This window comes from Oncorhynchus mykiss, chromosome 1 (genome assembly GCF_057628025.1).
Source record: "Oncorhynchus mykiss isolate SJ-2025 chromosome 1, ASM5762802v1, whole genome shotgun sequence".
Taxonomy (NCBI): Eukaryota; Metazoa; Chordata; class Actinopteri; order Salmoniformes; family Salmonidae; genus Oncorhynchus; species Oncorhynchus mykiss.
Genome location: NC_143022.1, coordinates 63,830,126 through 63,842,381, shown reverse-complemented (window position 1 = coordinate 63,842,381; position 12,256 = coordinate 63,830,126). Strand labels below are relative to the sequence as shown.

The 12,256-nt window shown below is 42.7% G+C and overlaps 1 protein-coding gene across 1 annotated transcript in view; it reads left to right on the top strand.

Moving 5' to 3' along the window:
- Positions 1-10,843, top strand: part of ptpn20 (protein tyrosine phosphatase non-receptor type 20) — a 91,305-nt gene extending 80,462 nt beyond the window's left edge. The window contains exons 41-48 of the mRNA XM_036981604.2: positions 341-477; positions 695-843; positions 1,010-1,100; positions 2,955-3,111; positions 3,369-3,546; positions 3,896-4,111; positions 9,031-9,093; positions 9,569-10,843. Coding sequence (XP_036837499.2) covers positions 341-477; positions 695-843; positions 1,010-1,100; positions 2,955-3,111; positions 3,369-3,546; positions 3,896-4,111; positions 9,031-9,093; positions 9,569-9,739 — 1,162 coding nt within the window. The 3' untranslated portion in view covers positions 9,740-10,843. The remainder of the gene's footprint in view (positions 1-340; positions 478-694; positions 844-1,009; positions 1,101-2,954; positions 3,112-3,368; positions 3,547-3,895; positions 4,112-9,030; positions 9,094-9,568) is intronic.
- The last annotated feature ends 1,413 nt before the right edge of the window (positions 10,844-12,256 follow it).

Here is a 12,256-nt window from a genome sequence, read left to right as displayed (position 1 = left end):
TAAGGAGGCAGCAAAGAGTCACCGATGAAACACAAACTTGTGCTGCCTATGATGATACTGTATAACCATATCACAATGGGATCTCCTGGTTGAATAGAGGTTGCCTTGATAGTTAGTATATCAGTAATGATATATCATAATATAATTATTGATAAATAATTTGATATCAGATACAGTATAGAAAAGCTGCTATTGCATCTTAGGTGCAAAAGGTGCACGGAAAATAGGCTCAGCATGATTTCAACCCCCTATGAAACACTATAAATGGTCTGGTCTGCCTCCCTACAGAAGAGTAGAAATGGTCTCATCCCTACCCCCTGATTCCCCCCCCCCCCCCCAGGAACCAAATCCCTGTGATGCCATTGGACGAAACCATGATTGGCAGCAAAAACAGCCAATCAGATGGCTGGAGCAGCGAGGATGAGGATGATGAGACATTTGAAGCTAAAGGTCAGGAGACCATGTCACACTTCCCAGGTACAGGGTCAGGGGAGGGTGGCCGGTTCAAATCCTACTCTGACAGGAAAATGTGTTTCCGTTGTGCCTTTGAGCAAGGCACTTACCCCTAAACTGCTCCAGAGCGCTGCACCATCGGCTATTATTTTTATAACACTGTTAAATTTGAAAACCTAACTACAGTGCATAGGTCCCATATTTATAATCATGAAGAACTTATTCCCCCTCCTCTTTCCAGGTCCACCTATAGTATCAGAAGAAGAGTTGGCCAGACTAGCCATGATCAGTCCAGCTAAGACCAGTCAATACGCTGGGTCGAGAGTAAAAGCCCTCATACAGATTCTACAACATCAACTAGACCAGCAAGAACTGGTCCGAGAGTTCATGGTGGGTAGACACTATGTGTTCCTCATTCATGCACATGCGCACACACACACACACACACGCATGAAAACACACACACACTTTTGAAGTATGTTAACCATGTCCTGTAACTTGGTCTGCCTTTTCAATAGCAGCAGGAAACATTTTCAGTTGGTGTTGTTTGTTTCAGGCCTTGGAGCATCTAAAGCCGTCTGATAACTGTCTAGTGGGGAAAGCTCCGGAGAACCGGGAGAAGAACCGCTATCGTGACATCCTGCCCTGTAAGTCCCTGTTAAACCGGTTGAACTACAGTCCCTTTCATGCCTCTGTGTAGTCTGCACTAGAACCATCTAATCTGGGCTGGAGAGGACAGCTGCGGGAAAAATTGACACAAGACGTTTTAATTCCGTAATTTTCCGGTTGTAAGATTGCAACCTAACGGTCCCTGTTTGAACCAGATAATGACGGCTTTTTCATGACGGTATCGAGACGTCATATTTTGTTTGTTATCTGGTCATATAATAGTTAATAAAGATAAAGACATATTTTTATGGTGGCTAAAAGACGCCAGCAACACGTCCTTATACAACCAGTAAACAACCTAAAGGGTATACTACAAAGCAGATTCAATGAGTTAGCCAGTATTTCTGTATTTTTAAGTGGTGTATCTTGAAAACTTTATTGCTGTCATGCAAAACATTTTGGGACTATATCAACAATGGACTCATGAAACAAATACCTAAATATGGTTTTGGGGTGGAATTTTCCTTTTAAATTTGATAAACAACCAGAAATAACGATTTTATTTTCTGTTTCAATGAGAAAGCTAAACATAGGAGTTCAGGGTTTTTGAGTCAATTAGACCATGTCCGTTTCAAACTCAAGGCCATCTTTCTAAAAAAAATTACATGTATTTCAGAATATTTTGACAAGTTAGCTGGTTAACTAATTTATGCTGCTTTGTAGTGTACACCTCTGAACATAACGATATAATAATGTCATTTCAACCAGTTTTGCTAGCTGGGCAGTGGTCACTCTAGTCTTATCCCTTATTTTATGAGTTCCCATATTTAGTATATTTCTTTCCTCTCTCACACTCTCACACACTCCAATTTCCGTGGTAATTTACTCTGGTGACTCTTACCCACTCTAGCTTGTGCCAATTGCTTTCTTGTTAACCGTGGAAACGTGGAAACGTTCGTAATGACCTCTCAGCAACACTCCGTTGTGGATTTAACTCAGTGTCTCCACACTTACATCACAAGAAAGAGAGGAAAGTTTACTTTTATTTTAGTGGGTGTGGATTTTTTTTGTGCGATTGAAAACGAACAAAAAAAAAGATTTAATACAGTTGAAATGTTTACAAATTAGATGTGCTGAAATGAAAGCATCCACACTCGGGTTATAGTGATATTATGTCTGCTCTCACAAACAATGTAAAGTATGTACAGATAAGTGTAATCTACAGTCAAGTGTTTAGATTTTAAATCTGTGGGCATCCTTCTCTTGACATGGTTGTTGTCACGTTCTCTTGCATAATTCAACAACAGTAATTCATTTGGCAGTCTAGACAGCCCAGGTGAGTGCAGATAGGGGTGTCGGCGGGGAAAGTCGGCGATGAGGGCCGGGTCTAGGATGTCTTTAGCGGGGACCCAGCACCTATCGTCCGGGCCATAACCCATATGTCGATCAGGTACTGGAAACCCCTGCCCCGTGGTCGAACACTCAGGAGGCGTCTCACCTTGTACTTGCTTCTCGTTTTCCAGCGTCTGTCCTCACACCCTCTGTCATTATTAAAGTAATCACCAATCACTTTAATAATGCCACTTTAATAATGTTTACATATCTGGCATTGCTCATCTCACATGTATATACTGTATTTTAAACCATCTATTGCATCTTGCTTATGCTTTCTCTGTCATTGCTCATCCATATATTTACATGTACATATTCTCATTCCAATTCTTAGATTTGTCGTGTATTGGGTAGTTGGTGTGGAATTGTTTTTGTTAGATGTTGCTGCACTGTCGGGAACCAGAAGCACAAGCATTTCGCTACACTCGCAATAGCATCTGCTAACCATGTGTATGTGACCAATAAGATTGGATTTGATTCTCTCTACTCCTGCTCTCTAGACGATAAGACGCGTGTTCCAGTGGGTGATAACCAGGACTATATTAACGCCAGTTATATCCGTATGGAGGTTGGCAGTGAGGAGTTCATCTATATCTCCTGCCAGGGTCCTCTGCCCTCCACCGTGCCCGACTTCTGGCAGATGGTCTGGGAGAACAGGTCTGTGCTGATTACTGTGTTGTGAAGTTCACATACAGTGCATGACATTAGTGTATACACAATCGTTTTTCGCCGGGCATCGTTTCGACAGAAGACGTTTTGCAGGGGAAAATTAGAAGTTCTTATTGTCCCATGTAGTCCCTCCCTGTTTCAGTCCGTTTTCTTCTGTTTGGTGCCTAATGAACACGACCTGTAACTAAAGTCCTATGGCATGAATAGTACAACATGGTTAACAACCCTCCTTCCCCATTCCCCAGGTCTGATGTGATAGCCATGATGACCCAGGAGGTGGAGAGAGGCAGGGTGAAGTGTCACTGCTACTGGCCAGAGAGGGTGAGCTGTCCCCTAGATACAGGGCGCTTCCAGCTCAGCCTGGAGAACCAGCAGATCAAGGAATACTTCCACATCAAGATCATCCGCATGGTGGAGAAAGAGGTGAGGGGGAAGGAGGGACGATCGAAAGAGGGGACAGCTCAAATACAATCCACTCACAGATGTGCCGGAGAGTATTCTAAAAAAGAAGGGAAAAAAATGTAAAGCATGAATTAGCATGAGTACAATGTGTCTATTTTTTGTGTCTACTAAATCCAGCGAAAGTCATTTTGAAGAATACACTATCTGTCATATCAATTACACTTTTCGTCAGCCACTGTCATCTCTGCTGTCTCTTAGAGGGTTTAGGCACTGGTCTCCTTTATGACAAAAACACATTTGTAAAATTTTTCAATTTGCAATTTGATTGGTTGATCAGTTGATTGACATCTGCTCCCTCCTCCTGTTCCAGTCTGGTGAGACCCACTTTGTCCGTCACCTGAAGTTTATCCGTTGGCCTGACCACGGTGTGCCGCGGAGTTCAGAGCAGCTGGTCAGATTTATCCGCTACCTCCGAGCAGTCCACCATAAAGGACCTGTCACTGTACACTGTAGTGCTGGGATAGGACGAACAGGAGTACTGATCTGCACCGATGTCATCCTGAGTCTCATAGAGAACGATCTCCCGGTGAGTTCGAACACATAGGTGCGCACCAATGATGTATACACACTAGATTGCTGATACTATGTATTGGCCAATGAGAGTCTTTGAAGCCACCATATTGGTACTCCTCAGAAGGAGCCAGTCCTCCATAGGAATTAATAGAATCTGCAGTATTTCAATTTAATGTTTTAATTTAATGTATTTCTTTGTTGTAGTGGAGACGTTAAAAGTATGCATTAAGATGTCTGTAATATAATATATTAGCAAACATAAATGTAGTCACAGGATCGGACCCTTTAAAAAAAATGTTTTTTCCTAAAAGGGCATACCCAAATCTTACTGACTGTAGCTCAGGACCTGGAGCAAGGCTATGCATATTCTTGATACCATTTGAAAGGAAACACTTTGAAGTTTGTGGAAATGTGAAATTAATGTAGGAGACTATAACACATTAGATCTGGTAAAAGATAATACAAAGAAACAAACATGCGTTTTCAAAAAAAAATAATCTTTGAAACGCAATAGAAAGGCCATTATCTCGCTTAGGAGTCTAGGTACAATTTAGCAATTTATTTTTATACTGATCCAATGAACCATTGCATTACTGTTCAAATGTTGTATCAAGTCGGCCCAAATGTGCCGAATTGGTAAATTGATACATTTTCAAGTACATAACTATGGAGAACATACATTTTTTATTACCATATCATTTTTGTAAGTTTACACAATTCCAGGAATTATATAAATTATGGATAATTGGCTTCACTAACCTTCACACATCTAGATGGGCGGGGGCACAGCAGGGGTTCAAACTGTAGAACCCAGTTCCTACATTTTAATATCAAAACAGATTTTATCAAGCAAAACTATGCTATGTTTTATTTCTGGGATCCTCAGGATAACAAATCAGAGCAAGACTACTGAATGTAAGAATAATATTTACCTTCAGAGGTGAATGTATCAAATCAGTTGCCGTGATAAAGGTTTTTTGTTGTTGTTCACTCTCCTCACTGTAATAGCTACTGTAAATTGGACAGTTAGATTAGATTAACAAGACTTTAAGCTTTCTGCCCATTTAAGACGTTTCTATGTCCTAGGAAATGTTCTTGTTACTTGCAATGTCATGCTAATCACATTAGCGCACGTTAGCCCAACAGTCCTGCAGGGGGGACACCGATCCCGCAAATCTCAATTCAACGGCTCAGACACAAGAGGTATGTGGCAGGGTCTACAGTCAATCACGGATCACAAAAAGAAAACCAGCCCCGTCACGGACCAGGATGTCTTGCTCCCAGGCAGACTAAATCACTTTTTTGCCCGCTTTGAGAACAATACAGTGCCACTGACACGGCCTGCAACCAAAACATGCGGCCTCTCCTTCACTGCAGCCGAGGTGAGTAAAACATTTAAACGTGTTAACCCTCGCAAGGCTGCAGACCCAGACGGCATCCCCAGCCGCGCCCTCAGAGCATGCGCAGACCAGTTGGCTGGTGTGTTTACGGACATATTCAATCAATCCCTATCCCAGTCTGCTGTTTCCACATGCTTCAAGAGGGCCACCATTGTTCCTGTTCCCAAGAAAGCTAAGGTAACTGAGCTAAACGACTACCGCCCCGTAGCACTCACGTCCGTCATCATGAAGTGCTTTGAGAGACTAGTCAAGGACCATATCACCTCCACCCTACCTGACACCCTAGACCCACTCCAATTTGCTTACCGCCCAAATAGGTCCACAGACGATGCAATCTCAACCACACTGCACACTGCCCTAACCCATCTGGACAAGAGGAATACCTATGTGAGAATGCTGTTCATCGACTACAGCTCGGCATTTAACACCATAGTACCCTCCAAGCTCGTCATCAAGCTCGAGACCCTGGGTCTCGACCCCGCCCTGTGCAACTGGGTACTGGACTTCCTGACGGGCCGCCCCCAGGTGGTGAGGGTAGGCAACAACATCTCCACCCCGCTGATCCTCAACACTGGGGTCCCATAAGGGTGCGTTCTGAGCCCTCTCCTGTACTCCCTGTTCACCCACGACTGCGTGGCCACGCACGCCTCCAACTCAATCATCAAGTTTGCGGACGACACAACAGTGGTAGGCTTGATTACCAACAACGACGAGACGGCCTACAGGGAGGAGGTGAGGGCCCTCGGAGTGTGGTGTCAGGAAAATAACCTCACACTCAACATCAACAAAATTAAGGAGATGATTGTGGACTTCAGGAAACAGCAGAGGGAACACCCCCCTATCCACATCGATGGAACAGTAGTGGAGAGGGTAGCAAGTTTTAAGTTCATCGGCATACACATCACAGACAAACTGAATTGGTCCACGCACACAGACAGCATCGTGAAGAAGGCGCAGCAGCGCCTCTTCAACCTCAGGAGGCTGAAGAAATTTGGCTTGTCACCAAAAGCACTCACAAACTTCTACAGATGCACAATCGAGAGCATCCTGGCGGGCTGTATCACCGCCTGGTACGGCAACTGCTCCGCCCACAACCGTAAGGCTCTCCAGAGGGTAGTGAGGTCTGCACAACGCATCACCGGGGGCAAACTACCTGCCCTCCAGGACACCTACACCACCCGATGTTACAGGAAGGCCATAAAAATCATCAAGGACAACAACCACCCGAGCCACTGCCTGTTCACCCCGCTATTATCCAGAAGGCGAGGTCAGTACAGGTGCATCAAAGCTGGGACCGAGAGACTGACTCAACTCCAGCCACTGTAATAATGGGAATTGATGGGAAATGATGTAAAATATATCACTAGCCACTTTAAACAATGCTACCTAATATAATGTTTACATACCCTACATTATTCATCTCATATGTATACGTATATACTGTACTCTATATCATCTACTGCATCTTTATGTAATACATGTATCACTAGCCACTTTAATTAACTATGCCACTTTGTTTACATACTCATCTCATATGTATATACTGTACTCGATACCATCTACTGTATCTTGCCTATGCCGCTCTGTACCATCACTCATTCATATATCTTTATGTACATATTCTTTATCCCCTTACACTTGTGTGTATAAGACAGTACTAGAAGCACAAGCATTTTGCTACACTCGCATTAACATCTGCTAACCATGTGTATGTGACAGCTAAAATTTGATTTGACTTTTTTTACAATGGCTTTCGAAACAGTGCCTCTGGTCAGTTTTCTAGTGTTTATATACATAATTGGTGCACACCCAGACACAAACACATGCATGCACACACTTACACACACTCCTTAACTCAAATAAGGATACAAACTATGCTTTTCACTTGGTGTTCTTAAAAGTCCTTCTACAGTGGGGGGGGGGGGGGGGGGGGGGGGGTATAGTCAGCCACCAATTGTGCAAGTCCTCCGACTTAAAGATGAGAGAGGCCTGTAATTTTCATCATAGGTACACTTCAACTATGACAGACAAAATTAGGAAAGAAAAAATCCAGAAAATCACATTGTAGGATTTTTAATGAATTTATTTGCAAATTATGGTGGAAAATAAGTATTTGGTCAATAACAAAAGTTTATCTCAATACTTTGTTATATACCCTTTGTTGGCAATGACAGAGGTCAAATGTTTTCTGTAAGTCTTCACAAGGTTTTCACACACTGTTGCTGGTATTTTGGCCCATTCCTCCATGCAGATCTCCTCTAGAGCAGTGATGTTTTGGAGCTGAACACGGACTTTCAACTCCCTCCAAGGATTTTCTATGGGGTTGAGATCTGGAGACTGGCTAGACCACTCCAGGACCTTGAAATGCTGCTTACGAAGCCACTCCTTCGTTGCCCGGGCGGTGTGTTTGGGATCATTGTCATGCTGAAAGACCCAGCCACGTTTCATCTTCAATGCCCTTGCTGATGGAAGGAGGTTTTCACTCAAAATCTCACGATACATGGCCCCATTCATTCTTTCCTTTACACGGATCAGTCGTCCTGGTCCTTTTGCAGAAAAACAGCCCCAAAGCATGATGTTTCCACCCCCATGCTTCACAGTAGGTATGGAGTTCTTTGGATGCAACTCAGCATTCTTTGTCCTCCAAACACGACGGGTTGAGTTTTTACCAAAAAGTTATATTTTGGTTTCATCTGACCATATGACATTCTCCCAATCTTCTTCTGGATCATCCAAATGCTCTCTAGCAAACTTCAGACGGGCCTGGACATGTACTGGCTTAAGCAAGGGGACACGTCTGGCACTGCAGGATTTGAGTCCCTGGCGGCGTAGTGTGTTACTGATGGTAGGCTTTGTTACTTTGGTCCTAGCTCTCTGCAGGTCATTCACCTGGTCCCCCCGTGTGGTTCTGGGATTTTTGCTCACCGTTGCGTGAAGCCCCAGATCGAGGGAGGTTATCAGTGGTCTTGTATGTCTTCCATTTCCTAATAATTGCTCCCACGGTTGATTTCTTCAAACCAAGCTGCTTACCTATTGCAGATTCAGTCTTCCCAGCCTGGTGCAGGTCTACAATGTTGTTTCTGGTGTCCTTTGACAGCTCTTTGGTCTTGGCCATAGTGGAGTTTGGAGTGTGACTGTTTGAGGTTGTGGACAGGTGTCTTTTATACTGATAACAAGTTCAAACAGGTGCCATTAATACAGGTAACGAGTGGAGGACAGAGGAGTCTCTTAAAGAAGTTGTTACAGGGCTGTGAGAGCCAGAAATCTTGCTTGTGACCAAATACTTATTTTCCACCATAATTATTGCAATTGCAATAATAATTGCAAATAAATTCATAAAAAATCCTACAATGTGATTTTCTGGATTTTTTTTCTCATTTTGTCTGTCATAGTTGAAGTGTACCTATGATGAAAATTACAGGCCTCTCATCTTTTTAAGTGGGAGAACCTGCACAATTGGTGGCTGACTAAATACTTTTTTTGCCCCACTGTTTATATCAGAACCTAACTCCTTGTTCTTCTCTCTCCACAGATCAACGTTAGTAACATTGTGAGGGAGATGAGACTGCAGCGATATGGCATGATTCAGACTAAGGTCAGTACAGTAGGCCTACCCTTATGAGGTTAGTGTCACGTGTCACAGGTAAAACTTTTGATTGAACAGGCTACCATCAATCAGGCTACCATTGATTGTTTGTCTATGGCTTCCATAATCCTATCCACTATTTGTTTACTACATAATCAAAAATGAAATATTCCACAAACCCACTTTGAGTGGTGGTTCTTTGGTTCTACTAACCTGTGGTGGGTTTCCCAAATCCTTCATAGCTAAAGTCTTGTCACTCAGCCACCGAGCCCTGAAAGAGTAACAATTCTAAAAATCTATGTTTGACGGTCAATCATCTATGCATGAATCATATATCATTTGTAAAGTAAAGCACTTTGCGGTTCGAGTGGCACGAGTCTGGATGATCGAAAGAAAGTATGTTCCCTGCCACCCAGAGAGTTAGAGCGACAGTGCATGAGTGTTTGGGTGTGTGTAGCAACATCTGCCTTGTCTCTGGTTATAGGAACAGTACCTGTTCTGCTACAAGGTATGGTTGGAGGTTCTACATCGCATCCTGCAGCTGCATGGTCAGCATTGGCAACCAGAGAGCCCCCGCAAACTTAATTCGAGCCCTCGTACACACAGTAACCGATGGCAACCTGAGAGCCCCCATGAAGATAATCAATTTGTTTGACCAGTTTTCTTTTCCCCCACCCGTTAGCTGATTTTGTTATGAACACTGTATATGTATGCGTTTTAGCCAATTCCTCTGTTCGTTTTATGTCATGCCAAAACATGACAGATGGGACGACCAGGCTACAGTATGTTTCTGCATGGTTTTGATATTTGGGTTTTGAATTTATTGATGGAGGTAGACATTTTTACTGTTGGTTATTTTGTGGGGGAGGGTTTGAGATGGCAGTGACTGATTAAAAACTTAATTGAAATGAGAGATACTGTGATTGCAGTATTGGTTTGAGTTAGATAAATTATTTGACAGCCATTAGGGGTTTAGTGACTTTGTCTTCTGTGTTAAGTTAGGAGTGTTTTGGTCGTGTGACTTTTAAAGGGTGTTACTATTTAATCATTCCACATTTTATTTTGAAGTTAATGTGTATATTTTGCATGTTATCAATTATAACCTAAATACATTTAATTGCACAACAGCACATCACTAATCAACGATGTCACTGCTCATTGCAATGCACAGGGTGAGGTGTATTATACCAAAATGTATATTAGAATATCTTTAAATATGTAGCTAATATATAGAGTTAATGAAATATTGTGTTTAAATATTGTGAAATAAGTGCATGTAAATCTTGTATGAGGTTTTGTCAATGACTGAAACCAGAAGTGAATAGAATCAAGTGCCTTGGAAAGACTTTGTTTCACCTTCGGAAACCTGAAAACCAGGTTTGATTGAACAGGACCCTGTGTGATTCTGTAAGGAATCTCTGTCCGATACTTTCACAGTTTTTTGTTCATGTTGTGTTGTCCCACAGCTTGGATTCACTGTATGTGAATTAGTGGTGAAACCATCTTCATTTTACAGTCTGTCTACAACCACTGAACAAGTGCTTCGGCGTTTTGAAATGTAATGGGCAGTCAAATGCACAAAAACGTATTGGATTTCTGAAAGCATTTCTCATCATTGTACAGTAACATCACTATTGTAGCTGCAGTTTCAGTAGCATGGTAGTATACCTCACTGTAACATACACTACCAGTACAGTGTAACCTTGGTCTGGTCACTATGTATTACCTCTGACTGTCATATAAAGCTGTTCTCAAATACATATTTGTTTCACATCGTGGTAAGAGACAGGATCAGGATTAGAAACAGATTTTCTTCATTTGATAGGTCATAGGTATTGTATATGACAAGGACTATTTACAAACTGACAGAACATGGAAAAGAGGGAGAGAAGAAAGGAGAGAGGTCTACCTACAGGGCTAACTGACAGAACATGGAAAAGAAAGAACGAGAGAGAAGCTTAACTGTGACTACATGGAGCCCTTCTCTTGTACAGAGTAAATTCTCTCTCCAGGTTTACTACATGATAAATAAATGTGTCTCACACGGGCTTTTGTGACTGCATGGAAAACCCACTGGGTGCACACTAGTTGAATCAATGTTGTTTCCATACACACACACTTCTTAAAACCTGAGACTGGGGAAAGCCCTGCATCAATGTCTCCCTCTCCCACTGTCAGGACTCCATACTTCACTCCTTCACTAAGTCCCTTCCTCATTCCCTCTCTCACCCTCTCTCCCTCCTTCACTCTCTACCTCAGATGTTGTTATAGTTGTGCTTTATTGTGTAATAGGCCTGACATGGGTTATTCAGGGTCCAGTCACTTTTAGGTTTATAGAGTTATATACATCCTAATAGCCTTTTATAGTTTTGTATAAATAGATATTTCCTTTTTTATAAAATGTGATCGCAGGAGTCTTGGCTGGAATGAAGAAATTAGTGAATTAATGAAATATTGTAATCCCTGGGCAGGGTCTGAGTGAGAGCTGGAACCTCTCTGGGAGGATCTCAATTGCATTGCCCTGATTCCTTGCGACCTCTGACCTCCAACGGGTTTTGAGAAGGAGAGAGGAGGCAAGGAATTTAGGAAATGCAATTTAGATGATCCTGTCCCCTGATCAAGTCTCACATCCTCCATATCCGTCACCAGCCACCATTCTAAACCACCACTGTGAATACTGCCCTCTCCTTTCTAACCACATGACACACAGGAGCGGATAAACACTGCTTTAGCTGTAAGGAGAAGAGAGAAGGAGGGGAGGAGAGGACAGACAGAGGTGAAAGAGAAGGAGTGGAGGAGAGGAGAGGACAGACGGTGGTGATGGAGAAGGAGTGGAGGAGAGGACGTACAGAGGTGATGGAGTGTGGAGGACATGGGGAGGTGGTAAAGTAATTAGTTGTGGTGTGTTCAGTGAGAGAACAGTAATTTATAGACCACGCGGGAATGTGTAGAAATGAACTCACTGACTTCCAGTAAATCCTCATTCTCTCGGTTGAGTTCACACAGCAACACACACACACACACGCCACCATGTTTTCTGTTAAGTAGATATATATATATGTTTTAATGACACACATGAGCTGCTGCATTACTCATCCCACACACATCTTGTTGGGCTTTAAAGAGCGTCTAACTGTTCTAGGTTGGTCTCGGACTCATCACCTGCGGGACA